At 37.1% G+C, this 15,667-nt stretch overlaps 1 protein-coding gene across 9 annotated transcripts in view; it reads right to left on the reverse strand.

The window, feature by feature from the left end:
- GRM8 (glutamate metabotropic receptor 8) overlaps nt 1-15,667 on the reverse strand; it is a 718,262-nt gene that overhangs the window by 143,144 nt on the left and 559,451 nt on the right. For 6 of the 9 annotated variants that reach the window (XM_070616524.1, XM_070616522.1, XM_070616525.1 and 3 more), the window contains exon 8: nt 9,294-9,430. In XM_070616524.1, the coding sequence (XP_070472625.1) occupies nt 9,294-9,430 (137 nt within the window). The remainder of the gene's footprint in view (nt 1-9,293; nt 9,431-15,667) is intronic. The other 3 variants (XM_070616523.1, XM_070616520.1, XM_070616521.1) reach the window with 1 other exon arrangement.

Below are 15,667 nucleotides of genomic sequence, written 5' to 3' on the forward strand. Positions count from 1 at the left end.
AATGGGCGTGAGTGTACTGCAGCCAAGGAGTCACCACGTCAGTTATAAAGGATCTGTGGGGTACGCTGCGGCAATAAAGTCTCCCTTTCTTATTTTCTAAAAGTACTCTCTATTAACAGGTTAAATATAACTTCTAAAACTGTCATCTAAAAATGATTTAGTTCAGTGCTGAGATAAGACATCGCTCGTCCCTGCTGTTTCTCTCTACGTGCAATTGAACGCATACTCATCCAGGCTTAGCCAGAATTATTTTACAGGTGTCCTTCAAAGGATGGGTGATTAAACAAAGTTTGGGACATCCAGATCATGGAGTAATATTCAGCAATAAAAAGGAACACAGCAACTTGGATGAATTTTGAGGGAATTATGCCAAGCGCAAAAAGCCAAACCCAAAGGATTACATACAGTATGATTTCATTTATATAACATTCTTGAAATAACAAATTTACAGAAATAGAGAACATGTTAGTTGTTGCCAGGCACTGGGGCGAGGCATAGAGAGGGAGGCGGGTGTGGCTATATGAGGGCAACATGGGGGATCCTTGCAGTGATGGAAATGTTCCGTATCTTGACTATACAGGGAGATACATGGACCTACACAGGTAACAAATTTTCATAGAACTAAACACCCACACACGCATGCACACTCACACACACGTACACAAAGGACTACAAGAAAAACTGGGGAGATCCGAACAAGACTGGTGGACTGTATAAATGTCAAATCCTGGCTGTGATATTACACTCTAGTTTTTAAAGATGTTATTTTGGGGAGGAAACTGGGTAAAGGGGACACAGGATATTTATTATTTCTTACCGCTACGTGTGAATCTGCAATTATCTTAAAATAATGAATTTAATTAAAAATGATTTTAGAACAAATAAAAGCAATGAATACTAGTAAAATTTAGCACTTTTCTGTGTCCTTGTTGTGCTCTTGTTATATCCCTCTGTCATTTGTTTATGGATTTAAAGGAAAAACACTATTTTTTGTCTCAACCCCTGAGTTTATACACAATCGTGCATTTCTGCAGCTTTACTTGGACATAAGGATCCATAACCTCAGTAAAATGGTGTGGGCAATTGGGGAGGGTTCCAGCTTCTGGCTCTATTTTCCTTCCTTAAATAGTGGAAGCTTTGAGGAAAGATGTCATGTAAGCTTTGGATTCAGTCAACAGCCATATGAACTTTATTCTTTTTAGTTTCATGCTTTTATCACCTACTGACCTCTATCTACAGCTGGGACTACATATTTTATTCATATAGAATACTTTTTAGTTCTTTCTTGTAATTCTCTTCTACATCGTAGACTTTACATAATGCTGATGTGCCCACTGAGCTTTTTAAAGGGCCCTAGGACACAGAGTTCACATATATTTTAGTAATTCTACCATAAGAAAAGGTTTTTTTCTACTAGTTAGTCCTCTATTCTAGATTATCATTTTATGTTTAGAACCTTATTTTAACCTTACGTATTCTACTTGTCATGTTAAAATTGCATTTGCTTTACTCTTCCCAAGGTTAAAATAAGGATTAAAATACCATTTATTATTATTTTTATTACTTTAAGATCCCCATAAAACTCTAGAGTTACCATCTTCCTCTGCCCTTCTTTGGTTTGGGGATAAAGAGGCATTTTCTACTTTATGTTATGCCCTTCTTTAAGCTGCATCGTATTCTTTGATTTGTCTTTTTCAGTTTGACCTCTATCATTTTCTTAGATTTCTTTTCCCTCTCTGTGCCATTTTTATTATTATTTATTGAAATAACTAAACATGAGTCTTCCTGTTTTTCATTAATAATCATGGATTTTTAATGCCCTACTTACATTTTCCCTGATAAACTACCAGATTCACTGGATATTATTAGAGTACTCCAAGATTCTGCCCCAAACTAGATCCAGATAACTGAATCCAGCTTCTCAGTTCCTAATCAGATTAAATCATATTTTTATATGGCATAATAATTTTGTATGTTCTTAAAATAGTAGTATGATTATTTCTTACTTTACTGAAGAGCCTGGATGAATCTATTAGCTATAATTATTGATGAGAAAATTAAATTTGACTACTAACTAAAATTCATTAATTCTCTGTATTGTTTCTTTCTAATTTCCTCACTAGTTTGTTCAGTTGTTTAGCCTACTCTGATATTGTATCTTAGTAAGCCCTTTTAAACATTTTATGAAACAAGGCTCAAACCAAGTAGATGGATAGATAAGACAGAGAATCTGTCAGACAATTAGGTAAAACAGGAAAAAACTTAATTCTTAATTATGGTTTCTACTAAGTAATGGAACAACCTCTTCTTTAGCCAATCTATACTTTTGCTGCCAAAGACGTTTCCCTGAAGTTTAAAGCTGAGAATATCTCTACTGAAAAGCTCACTGTAGCCTATAGAACACAAACTTGTGTTCCCATAGTATTCGAGACCCTATGAAATTCAGCTTCAAGCTATTTTTCTTGCTTCCCCACAATGTCCTCTGCTTAAATTAGCCTCTGTTCTGGCAGCTCAGGATCACACTCGGTTCCCTAAATAAACTATTCCCTTTTTTTTTTTTCCCCTATGAAAACCTAGGCAATAGTCCCCATCTTCATTAATGTACTTATAACTGGCCTTATGAAGCCCTTGCATAGGCAGGGTGGGCCTGCCCATCAATGGATAGCACTTCTCAAAGGTAGGCATCAGAAGCCACTCAGCAACTGTAAAATCCTACAGAATATAGGAAGCTCTCCAAAAGGCCTGGGAAAGAATATGATTGGTAGGGGACTTCTGAATGTCAGGCTTCTCCCATAAGGCCAATCCAAATATTAGTGTCTTCCCAACCTATCTCTATTGGGATATTGCAAATCACTTAGATCAGAACAGTTCCCAATTCCCCAGCTTCCAGACCAGTATAGAATATACTTGCTTGTGAATACTGATCCTACTCTGCTAATAAGAATGTGTGTTTAAAATTGACAAGAATAAAGGAACAAGCTGGGTACACTAAGGGCTCATGAAAGAGGCATATCCTTGAATTCTCCTTCTGCATAGTGCTACTAATTCAGAGGTGACAGTAGGGACTCAATCCAAAACACCTCCAAATCATTCTAGCACCTAGCACAACAATGGCACATTGGAGGAACTTTATTCTGGAATGAATGGATAGATAGACAGATGAATGGATGGATGGACGGGTGCATGGATGGATGCTTTTTTCATGGCCTCTACACTCTTCCAACCATTTCTAGCCACCAAAGTAATTTAAGATCCAGTTTTAATTTCATCTGTCAAGAAACTTTATCCAGATCCCGTAGTTGGAGGTAACCATTACACGTTCTGAATTCATAGTTTATTCTTTAATCTGTACTTGTCTAATTATGCTTTTATTGTAGTTGAATTTGAATACACCGTTCCCTTTAACAGATTGTAAATCCTTTGATATCTGGAAGTTTATCTTATTGAACCTTGAACTCCTCAAGGGCTTAGCATCCTGGCTGGCAGGGAGCAGCACTGAATAAAAAATCTTGTGCACAAGTGTACTTCCTAATCAATAATCTTGGATCATTGCTCCATATTCAGTCAGTATTTAGAAACTATCAGCATATAATTCATGACATATTCAACAAATACTTCCTGAGCACCTAGTCTGGGCTTGGCAAGAATGTAGATAAAATTTAATCACCTTGACATTTGTTCAATGTGTCAAAAACATGAATTTATAAAACGCTTGTTTTCTCATAAGCAGAGATATAAGTACTGATCCAAAAATGACCTTTTTTTGCAAAGAATAAATTCCCACCTAATAAGCAAAAACATAGATTTGACAATGAATCATCTTGTAGCAAGGAAAGGAAGCAGAACAAAATATTTTCAGAACAGAGTAAAGGCAGGACCCAGTGGGGCATTTTAAGTTCTATTGGAATGTAGTAAAAGTTCTGAGAGAACTGACTTCACATTCATGTTTTGGAGGAAAGAGAGTACTTTATATAACGCTTGTCTCATAGGGTGAACTATTTTTTATATGCACTGACAATAATATGAAAAAGCATTTTCAAATGCTGGCAACTTTGCAAATGGAGAAACAGATGCAAAGAGAAATTGCATGACTCCTAAGAGTCAAAGAAAATAAAGGGTCAAGTTTCCCCTCCAGCACTGTTTCAACTCCATTCAAGCCATCCCTACTTCAAGACTGTTTCAATATCCTTCATTATAGGAAAGCAATTCCTCTACGAAATCAAAGAATCTAATGATTTTGGTTAAAAACTTTCAATGTTTATCCAAAACAGTCAAACCACGAGGTAAACGAGGAGACTCAGAAATTCTCCTTTTCTGTATTCCAAGCAAGTTGAGGAATCCCAAGTATAGCATGTATATGACTGACCATCTATAGGCAAAGATATGTATTCAGTTAAAGTATCATGTTATAAATACTATACTACATGTACAAAGCAAATACGGATTTAATGGGGCTAATTTGCACGAGAAATTTTGCTTATGTTTCTGGTTGTCCCCAAAGCATTGGAATCATGGAGCCTACTTTTTTTATAACAAAATAAACATTTTGGACTTATTGTACAGGCACAGACAAGTTGTCATGGTGTAGGCACTTCTTTTTAGTTACTTTCTACTCAGAATATCAAGATAAAGGCAGAAAAGATTTTGCATATATGGAATTTCAGATTTAAATGCCCATTATAGGTCCTCTGTAGTAGGCTGGGTATACTGGCAAAACAGAACTATTACTACCATATTCATTTAGCACTAAATATGTGTCAGGCAATGTTCTAGGATATTTGTATATGCAATTTCCTTTAATCATCTCAAGAACTCTATGAAGTAGTAATGATGATTTCCACGGAGATAAGAACTTGAGACTAACAGAGGTCAAATAATGTGCCAAAGGCTATAAGATTCATGAATGGAAAGTTGAAATCCACACATCTTCTTCTGACTTTGAGGTCTTGTTTTCAATCACTATATTACAATACATTTAATCTTCATAATAAGTGTACTTATTATCCCCACTTAACAGATGCGAAAACTGAGGTTCAGAATTCAGTACCTTGTCAGGAGTTACACTCATCTACGGAGTGACCCATTCCAAATTAAATCAGGGTCAGTGAAACTTTTCTCCTTCAAATTACCCTTTCCAGTTGACACTGTGCCACTAATAATTGTGGTAGAGGCACTCTTGTGAAGTTACTATCTTTTACTGTTTTTATTTATCTTCAAATTATTTACTTGAATAAAAAGAGAAGAAACAAAATGAGCAAAAACTTATGTCTCCTTCCTCCAGTAATGCAAAAGGAGTGACTCTAGTTGGAAGCACAAAAATGTGAGCCCTGAGTTATTTCAGGCTCATCCAGTAACCTCGATACACCTTCTCCCTGTGGACTCAAAGCAGCATATGGCTGTTCTTTCCAAAGTTCAGGCTCTGCTGTTTACTCTGAACCTCTAGGTTATAATACGTTTTGTAATCACTAATAAAGACAACTTGTCTCTTGAGAGAATCAGCCTAACAAAATGGAGAGACCTAACTGTGCAAATTCCTTCTCAGGAAGACAATACGCCCTTCATGCGTGGACTGAGATTATTGAATAGAATACCTAAATCAAAATAGACAATTATGTTAACTGATTGTAATTGCTAAATTAAGAACATATGTTAGTTCCATAAAAAATGAAAAGGAACAATAATATTTGGAATGATAAAAAGAATGTTTTTGAGGAAATAAAACACCTCATATTTCCAGAAAAACCCACTTTATATAAAATAAAAATTCTTTTACTGTGCTAAGATACATTCAGGGCAAATTTGTTGCATACATATATGCTTAATTATACACTCTCTGTGTACAAGATTATTTTATGGTTGAATTCAGCCAGAAAAACTGGCTCTTTGAAAATAAGCAGAATTCAGTCCAATAATTGGCTGATAAATGTTTTCCATTGAGAGTGTGAAATCTAGTGTAAATCTGGTTTAATAGCATAAGGGGAGATGGAGCATATGGGGAAGAGTACCCTCTCTGATGTTTAACAACCCCCAACCAGCTGTCAGGCCAGACTAGGAAGCTCTCTCTAAGCTGCCATTGCAAAACCATGCACACACCTTCATCAGTGTACCGGCCTCGTTGCTCTAGAATTCTGGGTTTGAGCATCTGTCTCTCATCCTAGACTGTGAGCACCTTGAGAGCAGGGGCCACAAACTCACTTTAGTCCCAACTCTTAGCACAGAGTATGTGCACAGCATGAACTTATCAAATCCATTCAAGATTAACTGCTCAGGTGGCAATACCTAGCCACATGCTACCATAGGGAAGGAAACTATGTATTTACATCACATAAAGTTTACTTTTTAAGTGCAGATAGATTTTCTAAAGTATTAAGGCCAATATTAAAGACGAGCAGAAACAACGAGCTGTGGGGACAAATGGTCAGCATTTTAAATGTGGAGATTCTGTCTGAACTTTCTAAAGCAAACTCAAGTGCCTCTTCTAATAGGACCTTCACGTCTCCATTCATCACGCTCCTTATCAGACCTCCCACTAACCATATACCATCATGAGATACTGGATTAACAACAGGTAATGTTTGTGGATTTCACGTGTGCCAGGCCCTGGACTAAATGCTTTATTTTATTATTTCATTTAATTCTTATTACAACCATATGAGGTAGGTGCTACTGATGTTTCAATTTTACATATGATAAAATAGAGGCAAAGAATTTTCTTTGGTGCCTTGTGTAAGTTCTAAGCAGAATTTTAACAAATCAGTTGCTTTCCAAGCATCCCCTACTCTACCTTCAAGCAAGTGACTGATTCAACTCTCAAGGAGAAATAGTCATTCTGTTTATCCTGATAAACTCCAGAATTCAACCCTTGACTTTTAACCTCTCCCCATCATCTAATTCACTCTCTTTTCTTCTGGGAGTTGCATTCTCTCTGTTTCAGTAAAGCTACCACTGCTATCTAGTTATAAATGATCATAACTGTGCATGAGAAATAATCTTTACAAATTGTTTTCATATATTTTATGAACGAAACACAATAATAAACATAAAACTTTCATGCACTGTTAAATGTACATAAAAGATCAGCTTGAGATTCAATACGAAGTTTTATAATAAATATAACACGCATATGTAGAGAGATAAGTGTGTGTGTATAGTTATTTTAGCTATCTTGGTGTCATATATTAGTGAACATATCTTTCAACCATTGAATTTTGTTACATAAATCTTTAATCATGAGAATACAATAGGCAGTTTGGCATTAAGAAAAGTCAGATAAAAAGCAGCTTCCCTATTTTAACCCTTGTCAAATTTTCTTTGTCATGTTTAATTATTTCATTTCACATAGGTCTACTTTCAAAAGGGCTTTTGCTAAACAGCTATTGATATTCATATTTGTATCAATAATCTGTAGAGTTATCAAAGCCATTTCAATAAACGTCAATTTCAGTTGTGGAACAGTGGATAAAATTTCATCAGGCTGCTACATATAGTAAACTGTAGATATGTGGTCTTACATGTACAACAACAGTTGGAAATATAAGCCGTCTTTGTGGTTATTGAATGCAGAACTCTCACAACTGTCAGGAAGCCACTTCAGAGACAATAAATCATAAATACCCTAGTTTTGTTATTTCTCATCATCTGCTTCTTTGCTGAGAACTTTGGTGACTGGTGCTGTACAAACATATCACTTCAAGGGCTATACTGGATGCACAGAAGTGAAAAATGTATTAAAAATACCAAATTTTTAGTGCCTTTCGAGGGGGTTCAAAACCAAGAAAGCACATGCAGACATGTTGCACACAGACAAGAATGATCTCTCTCCCCATCCTCATGTGTGTCATAAGCTTTTACCTTCTAGCTAGGGTGAGCTGTAGCTAGGAAATGAACTTAATTATTCATTTAGGAAATGAATTTAACACTCACAGTGTTATGATAGTTTTGAGAATGAAGAAGAGGAGATACTTTCATCAGAGAAAAGAGTGAAATACACATTAAAATAATAAAACAGTAGAATATGTTTCTAGTTTATTTGAAGCACTTAAAAAGTATCTTACTGCCTGTAGAGGAAACACTGCCGTAGTAGAGATTTCTTGGCCTCTTGGTTCCTGTAAACAGTCCTGCCTTACAGATGTAGAAGAGATGCTGTATGAATGAACTCCAGTCCTTAGCTGAGACTACAGGGCATGCTCCCTATTTCTCTAGACCCAAACAAGCCGGTGTGCGTTGGTATGGCACCACAGCGGCTAAAATGTGAAATAATTCCTTACCCAGTGGTAAACAGATGCTGCCCCAACCAGTCCTACACCCTCCGCCCCACGGCCACCTCTAGCCCTGTGCCCTGTGATTTCCTGGGCCTCCCTTATCTGTCAAGTTCAAGATTGGCTTCCTGCTCCAGAGGCCCTTATAATTGGTGGGTGCCGGTACCAGGCAACTCTCTACAGAGCCCCCAAAGACCCCTTCCCTAGGAGAGCCCCTCTGGAGGGCTAATCGCCAGTCAGGCACATTGGATAAAGCTCCTCCACCTCGCAGCCGTCCAATGTGCCACACCCACCGGGTCCCTACCAGATCCCAGTGTGAGGAAAAAGAGCCCCTGGTGGCAGTGTGACACCCAGGCAGGCAAAAGTCCTGTGGCCTTTGGCACCACCTCCAGGCCGTGGGACTCAGCTTTGGACTGGGATCTCCAAGTCATCTTCATATGGCCTTTGACCTTGACAGCACCAGAGGTAGATAGGGACAGCAGGCAGACCTAAGGGCTGTTAAATAATCTGAACATCACTTTTGGATACATCAAGTTTCTCTGCTGTTGCAGTTGAAAGAGGTAATATAAATACAGGTGATGATTCAGTTCCATCAATCAGATGTAGCCATAGGTCTCACCTTACAATGTGGCAAAGGTGAAATACACTTATTTTAAGCCCTAACTTTATAATTCATGGCATACTCTGTCATACACCACTCCCCCCAACCACACACACACACACACACACACACAAAGTGTACAAACACTTGAACAAGTAAGACTTTCAGAAAAGGGCAAAATTTCCCTAGGTATATAATCAATTAAAAGATAATAAGAGCTTTCATTAAATCCCTACAGATATCAGAAGATTTCTCTACACATGTTTAAGACTTTCCATAAAATTTTACAGTTGAAAGAAGGATCAAATCATACATTTTCTGAAAATTTATTTACAAGAAAATCTATTCTAACAAAAGTTATATTATATACTTAAAAATTAGGCATTCCTCTCTGAGAACTATATACATTAATGGGCGGTTATATGGATACTTGCTTTTAGATGAAGTTGATTCGTCCAGTGCCCAATGACTTTGTATTCTGTGCTTTTGTTGGTTATTTGATATTGGAAGATATCATAACGTCCAGGAGCATCTCCGTTTTCATTAAAAGTGACAGGTGTCCCAGCACTACCTATAAATGTTTAGAAAACAATGTTAATAAAGTTTTAGCAAGATAGCCCAATGGGTTTCCTTTTGTCTAAGAAAGAATGGTAGATAAAAATATATTGTGTGTAGTAAGAGATATGAAGATTGTAATCCATACAAATTCATTCCTGATAGCACACTATCCTTTCCATGAAAAGAGACCCAGACATACATACAGGAAGAAGACATGCTTTATTATGCACATTAGAAAGTAACTGATGAGTATCCAAGTCAGGCAATGTACATAATGGTTAAATAAATAAAAGTTGATAGGCTGAATATTCAATACTGGCTACAGAGAATGACAGTTAATAGAGAAGAGCGTAAATGTCTTGAAGCATAACAGCCATTGTACAATATGAACTGCAAACAGCAACTGAGAATGTAGCAGAACGGCCCACCTAGAGTTCCTAGAATTTTACTTTCTTCTGACTTCAACTCCACTCTGAAGCAGTTGCCCATTCAATTTCTCTTCTAAGCCTCTGCTTCTGCTACCTGTGCCCAAGAGAATATCACTGAGGACTGCTGTTGGGAACCTCTCAATGGATGAGGCAGTGACCACTGGAAAGTCCCAACTCTGCTAAGATCATAAAAGTTCCCCCGATGCACTGTGAGGAAGGTAATAGTGGCAGGGCAGCAGGATGAAAGAAATGTAGTCTTTTCTAAAGTCCCATTTCTTTTGGAAGCTTTCATCTTTTCTCTTAATAGTTCCTGCTCACTTTTACTTTCCCTCTTATTAACCTTTATATGATCACAAGTTTAAGTGTAGAAAGGGATCACTACCCCCAGTGTCTTCTTGTTCCATCAACCTCACTATCTATACAGACTTCCTTTGCTCTAACAGCCTTTAGCAACCCCTTCATCTTCTTGGATCACTCTTTGCTATCTTGACAAATTCACCTGACACCAATCCTTTTTCTTTGTCCTATCTTCTCTCTGCAAGTCCCCTTCCCTGAATTCCTTCTCATTCATATATGGTGTAATTTCTATACTGTACTAGAAAGTTTCTCCTTCTTGTTGTCTCTTTTCCGTATTGTACTCTCCAAAAATATATATTACAAATAGTTATGTATAACTCCATATATTTCCACCTTTTAATGAATTTCTTATTCTACTTGTAGAGTTATATAACTAAAACCAATAATCACAAAATTCTAAAACATTTAACTTAAAAAATGAATGATTTAAAAAAATGACTTGCAAATAAATACAATCAGAGTCATACAGCGGCAATTAGGGTACTTTCCTAGTATTCAATGGAGAGATGTCTATTGTTCTCTGTTATCTGGAATCTTCCTAAAATCTGAACAGAGTGTGAAGTCTCTGATGAGACCACAGATACCTGGCAACTGCAAAAACTGCTGAGGCTGCAAGAGATGGCACAGCATGAGGAAAGAGCACTGGTCTGAGAGTCAAGAGCTGCATATCTATGCTAACTCTGCTTCCTTGTTCATTTCCACAACGTACATATGTTTCTTTTTCTCTACTTGTCACATATGGTCTTAACAATGAATATGAACATATCTGGAAGTCCTAAAGAGCCGTATACATTTAAATTATTATTATTATTAGTTCATATGGGAAATGACTTTATATACAAATCAAAAAAGAAATAGGAAATTGGGGAATAAAATAGGCGCTCTCCAAGGAACTAGTACTACCTTAGCTACTCCTTAGATACTCAAGTGGAACCCATCTGCCACACCTGACCCAAACCTTTTCTAACTCCTAGTGATCTTGAGCAGGTTAACTTTTAAATCCTGTTTCCTCCTCTGAAAAAGGGCGGTAATAATGACACTTTTCTCATAGAGTTGTTATGAGAATTAAATGAACAAATGTTGTCAAGGGCTTAGAACAATGCATGGGCAATTAGATACTATTATTATTCACCCCACAGGTATTTTCCGCATACACCACTACACAGTAATAGATAGGATGTTGAGAGTTCTTTAAGTGACATGTAGGCAAAGGATAATGGAAATTCAAATTGGAAAAAGATTCCTGGATAGAAAAATGAATACCAGTTATGAATTTCGCATTAATGTCATCAGCAATTTCTGACATTTATATATATATACCACTTCAAAAAATCCTGATGCCATATTTTCCCCAATTAAAGAATATTTAATTTTCTCTAACTAAAATCCCCAATGTTGTCACATCCCTCACTGATGACTCCTTATCCCCTACAAGTGCAGTCCCAATCTTTTTTTATCATAATAGAAGAATTTTACCCAGAATAGAATACCACTTGTGGAACACAGTCTCATGAATGTACTCTGAGTTATACATAATTCCTAGTGTGCCAGCTGTTGCTACATCTCTTCTCCAACTTGAGGAAGTATATTGGAAAGCAAGTCAGCAAGAGCCATATTGTCACAAAAATAATAATTCTCCAACTTAGATACTTCAAATGTCATGACTAATAGCAAGTTACACTAAATTTTACATTACATCGAGAGGCAATATACTAAAGTGGTTAGGTGTGTAGGTTTTGGAGCCATATCGTTGGGTTCAAACCCAAGTTGTGTCACTTCTTAGATGCATGATCTCAGGTAAGTTACTTGATTTCCCTGTACCTCACTTTTCTCATTTTTAAAATAGGTTAATAGTACTTCCCACCTCAGAGGGATAGATGAAGATTAAATGAATCAGCATATGTAAAATATAGTAAATAAAAATATATGTAAAACATAATAAGCATTATATAAGTATTAACTCGTATTTCCTTTATTTTTTTATGGCAACGCTGTGTTTAGATGCAGTGTCTGCATGAAAACATATGAACCTCTTAGTGAGTATATATGGCTTTCCTGAAGTCACATTTACTAATTTCTGTTCTCCTCTTTCAACACAATGCCACATGTACCTAACATCCACTTGTCTAAATTCACCATGCTCTTTCTCATCATCCTGTCTTTGCATGTTATTTTCCGTAAGTCCCCTTCTTCCTTCCTCCTAACCCTTCTTCTCTACATAATTCCTTCAGGATGTGGCTCAAAAGTCACACCTATAGAAGCTCGATCTTCCAAACCTGGAGCAGAGGCCCAGGTGCGTTTTCGTGTCCTATCCTGCTCTGTCATAGCACTCCCTACACTCCACACACTTTCACTATTCATCCTCATACCGGATCAACCCTTTCATTTAACAGATATTTATTGAGAGCCTACTACATGCTCGACACTGGGTGAAACCTTAGGCTTCCTCACAAAACTATGGTGTCCTTAATAAAGGCAGAGTGTATCTCTTATTTTGTAGGAATGGCACCAAAGACAGTGCTCGATATTGTGTGAGCAATCAATAAATTACAATAATGCATAGGAGAGGCATCCCTTAATGATCCCAAGCAAACCAATGTTAACGCTCTTCATAACATTATGAACTTCATTTATACCACCTCTCATCTTTCATATTCACAAATGAAGGGACCAAATCAGTCCCTTCCACATTGTTATCAGTGTGATGTTAGAAACCACTCTCACAACTTGTTTTATGAATCTGATTTCTGAAGTTGGGCTAGGCTTGCAATTGAATTACTTCAACCTTTTCATATGAAGAGCTGACTCCATTGCATATTGGCTCATCTTGAATGACTTCCCTGGCACTGTGGTCGAAGTAACAAAGAACGCCCTTCAGTAGCCATGAGGCGCCATGCTGTTTACTAATTTCTCCAAGTGTGCCCTATTTTTTTAAAAGATCACCCTTTGTACTGAAACTGTTCACCCTGGAAAACAGAATTAAGTAGCATTTTTCCAGAAAAAAAATTCAAATTTGACAAATGTCTCAATATATCCATCACTTTATTACGGTTTATTAACAACACAGGTAAGAAATATATATACATACATATATACATATTTGATTAGGCCAAATTCAGACCTATATTTTATACTATAAATTATGCTCCAGCAAATTTTTTTGTTTTGTTTCTTTCCACCCTGCACTTTAGGTGTTTCAGAAATTATGGAGTGCATTAATATTTTTAGATACTTTTCATCCATATGCACTAGTGGAGAAATGGAAACAACATGGAATTGTGAGGTAATTTTTCCTAGTCAGGTACTGCTCTCAGAGTCTACACCTCTCCTTGAACATGTTCTGTTTAATAAGAAATGTGTGGAAAAAAATAGTTTTATTACTAGGTATATCAAACACTTCAATGTGCTTTTGCAAGAAAAATGATACATTCAACGAATATTTTACTGGAAAAAGTTGGTTCTTTTGAATACTGTTCTGGGAAAGAGTACAGGCTTGGGACTCAGGGACTGGAGTTTGATTTCTGGCTCTGTTCATTACGCAGGTGATCCGGATAAGTTACCCTCCCTAAGCCTATTTTCTCAACTGTCAAGGAGGCATAATAACCCCAATCTCCCTGGGCTGTTACAAGGGTTACATGAGATGATGCATGTGAAGCACTTAGTGCATGACAGGTGTGCAAAGGTGTGCAATAAATGGAGAATATCATCATCATTATCCACTCCTTTGCCTACACTTATGCTCCCTTGATCTACATTTTCTTGTTTCCACAATGCAAAATGTAATGCAAGAATAATTCATTCACTTTTATGTGCAAATATTATAAATATATTTATAAGCGTAAGCCATTCTGTGTATTGTCAAGTTTATTACTTTCCTTCCTCCTTCTTGCTACCAAAACTTCATCCATTTTCCTATTCATAACCATCTGCACTATTGGGTAAGCAGGAAAAATTAAGAAATCTAAAATGAAATCAGTTAATTTAGTAATTTTTAGCACCCTTAGAAGAAGAATGGATATATGAGATTTAACTCATTGACCAAAATGCCATAAGAAACAGGCATTTTTAACAGAATCTCAATTATTCATGCTCTCCCTTTCCTTATTCAATTTATTTTATCAAGTATTTATTACAATCAATAAACAGAACCATACATTTGAATTGAAATCATATTATAGTTTAATTATTTAGGAATCGGTCAGATTATGTCAGCGACTCAGCCATTGTTCATTGAAGACTTTAGCATTTGACTCATTGTAGTCTTCTCCATCCATATTCCTGTTATCATTTCTGGAGTCCTCACCATCCACCTGGATGACTCAACATCCTGGCCTCTGTATTAGCTGACTTTCTCCCTTCTAATTTATCATTCCTTCCATGCACCTCTCCACTCACTATCATGGTCACACTCTGAAAGTTGTTCTGCCCAGTAACTACATCATCTCCCAGATTTTACTCTCTGGATACCACCTTCCAGCCCCACTGTAACAATTCTATGAGCCTCTAAATTCACTGATTCATTTATCACCCCAATTTTTGATTATACTTCACCCATAATAGTTTCTCTTCCCTCCTATTCTTGCGTAAGTTCTATGATCTGCCTTGCAAGTTCCCTTCGCTTATACTTCTCTCTCTGTCCAGTTTTAATCCTCTGCCAAAGCACAATCACGATTAAACTCAATAGTACATCTTCTTTGCATATTCTCAAGCAGCTGAATATTGTTTGAAAAATCGTAAAACTTTACTGTCTGGCAAGGCCAGGACTAGGCTGAGGGAGGCGAATGCCTCACACACGACTCTCAGGGGGAGTCCTTCCCTAAATTCTGCACATTCGGTGCCCACTTGCTTCCCTAATCTGACCTTGTTGTCCGGTCTTACTTTAAATTCTTGACCTTAGATTTCAAATGTGTAGCCAACATTGCTGTCACCCTCCATGCACTTTCAGTGCCATAGTTATCTTTTCTTTCTTTTACATCACATATTTAGACTGTCTGCAGCATTCCCTTCAGTTTACAAATGAGTTCTAAAAGTTCTCATCTTTTAAAAAAAGCAAGCAAACAAATCCCATTAATAACCCTACTACCTCATTTATCTGCTCACCTTAACAGTAAAACAAAATTGTTTTTTAAGATTGCCCCTGAGCTAACATCTGTTGCCAATATTTTTTCTTCTTCTTCTCCTCCAGAGCCCCCAGTACATAGTTGCACATTCTAGTTGTAGGTCCTTCTAGTTCTGCGATGTGGGATGCCGCCTCAGCATGGCTTGATGATCAGTGCTAGGTCTGTGCCCAGGATCCGAACCAGTGAAACCCGGGCCACCCAAACAGAGCATGCAAACTTAACCACTCGGCCATGGAGCCGGCCCATAAAACAAAATTTTTTGAGTGAGAAGTCTTCACTGTCTCCATTTCTTATTTCCCATTTATTCTTCAACCCATTTTAATCTGAAATTTAACCTCCACTGCT

The sequence above is a fragment of the Equus przewalskii genome, chromosome 4, assembly GCF_037783145.1.
Source record: "Equus przewalskii isolate Varuska chromosome 4, EquPr2, whole genome shotgun sequence".
NCBI classification, from domain to species: domain Eukaryota; kingdom Metazoa; phylum Chordata; class Mammalia; order Perissodactyla; family Equidae; genus Equus; species Equus przewalskii.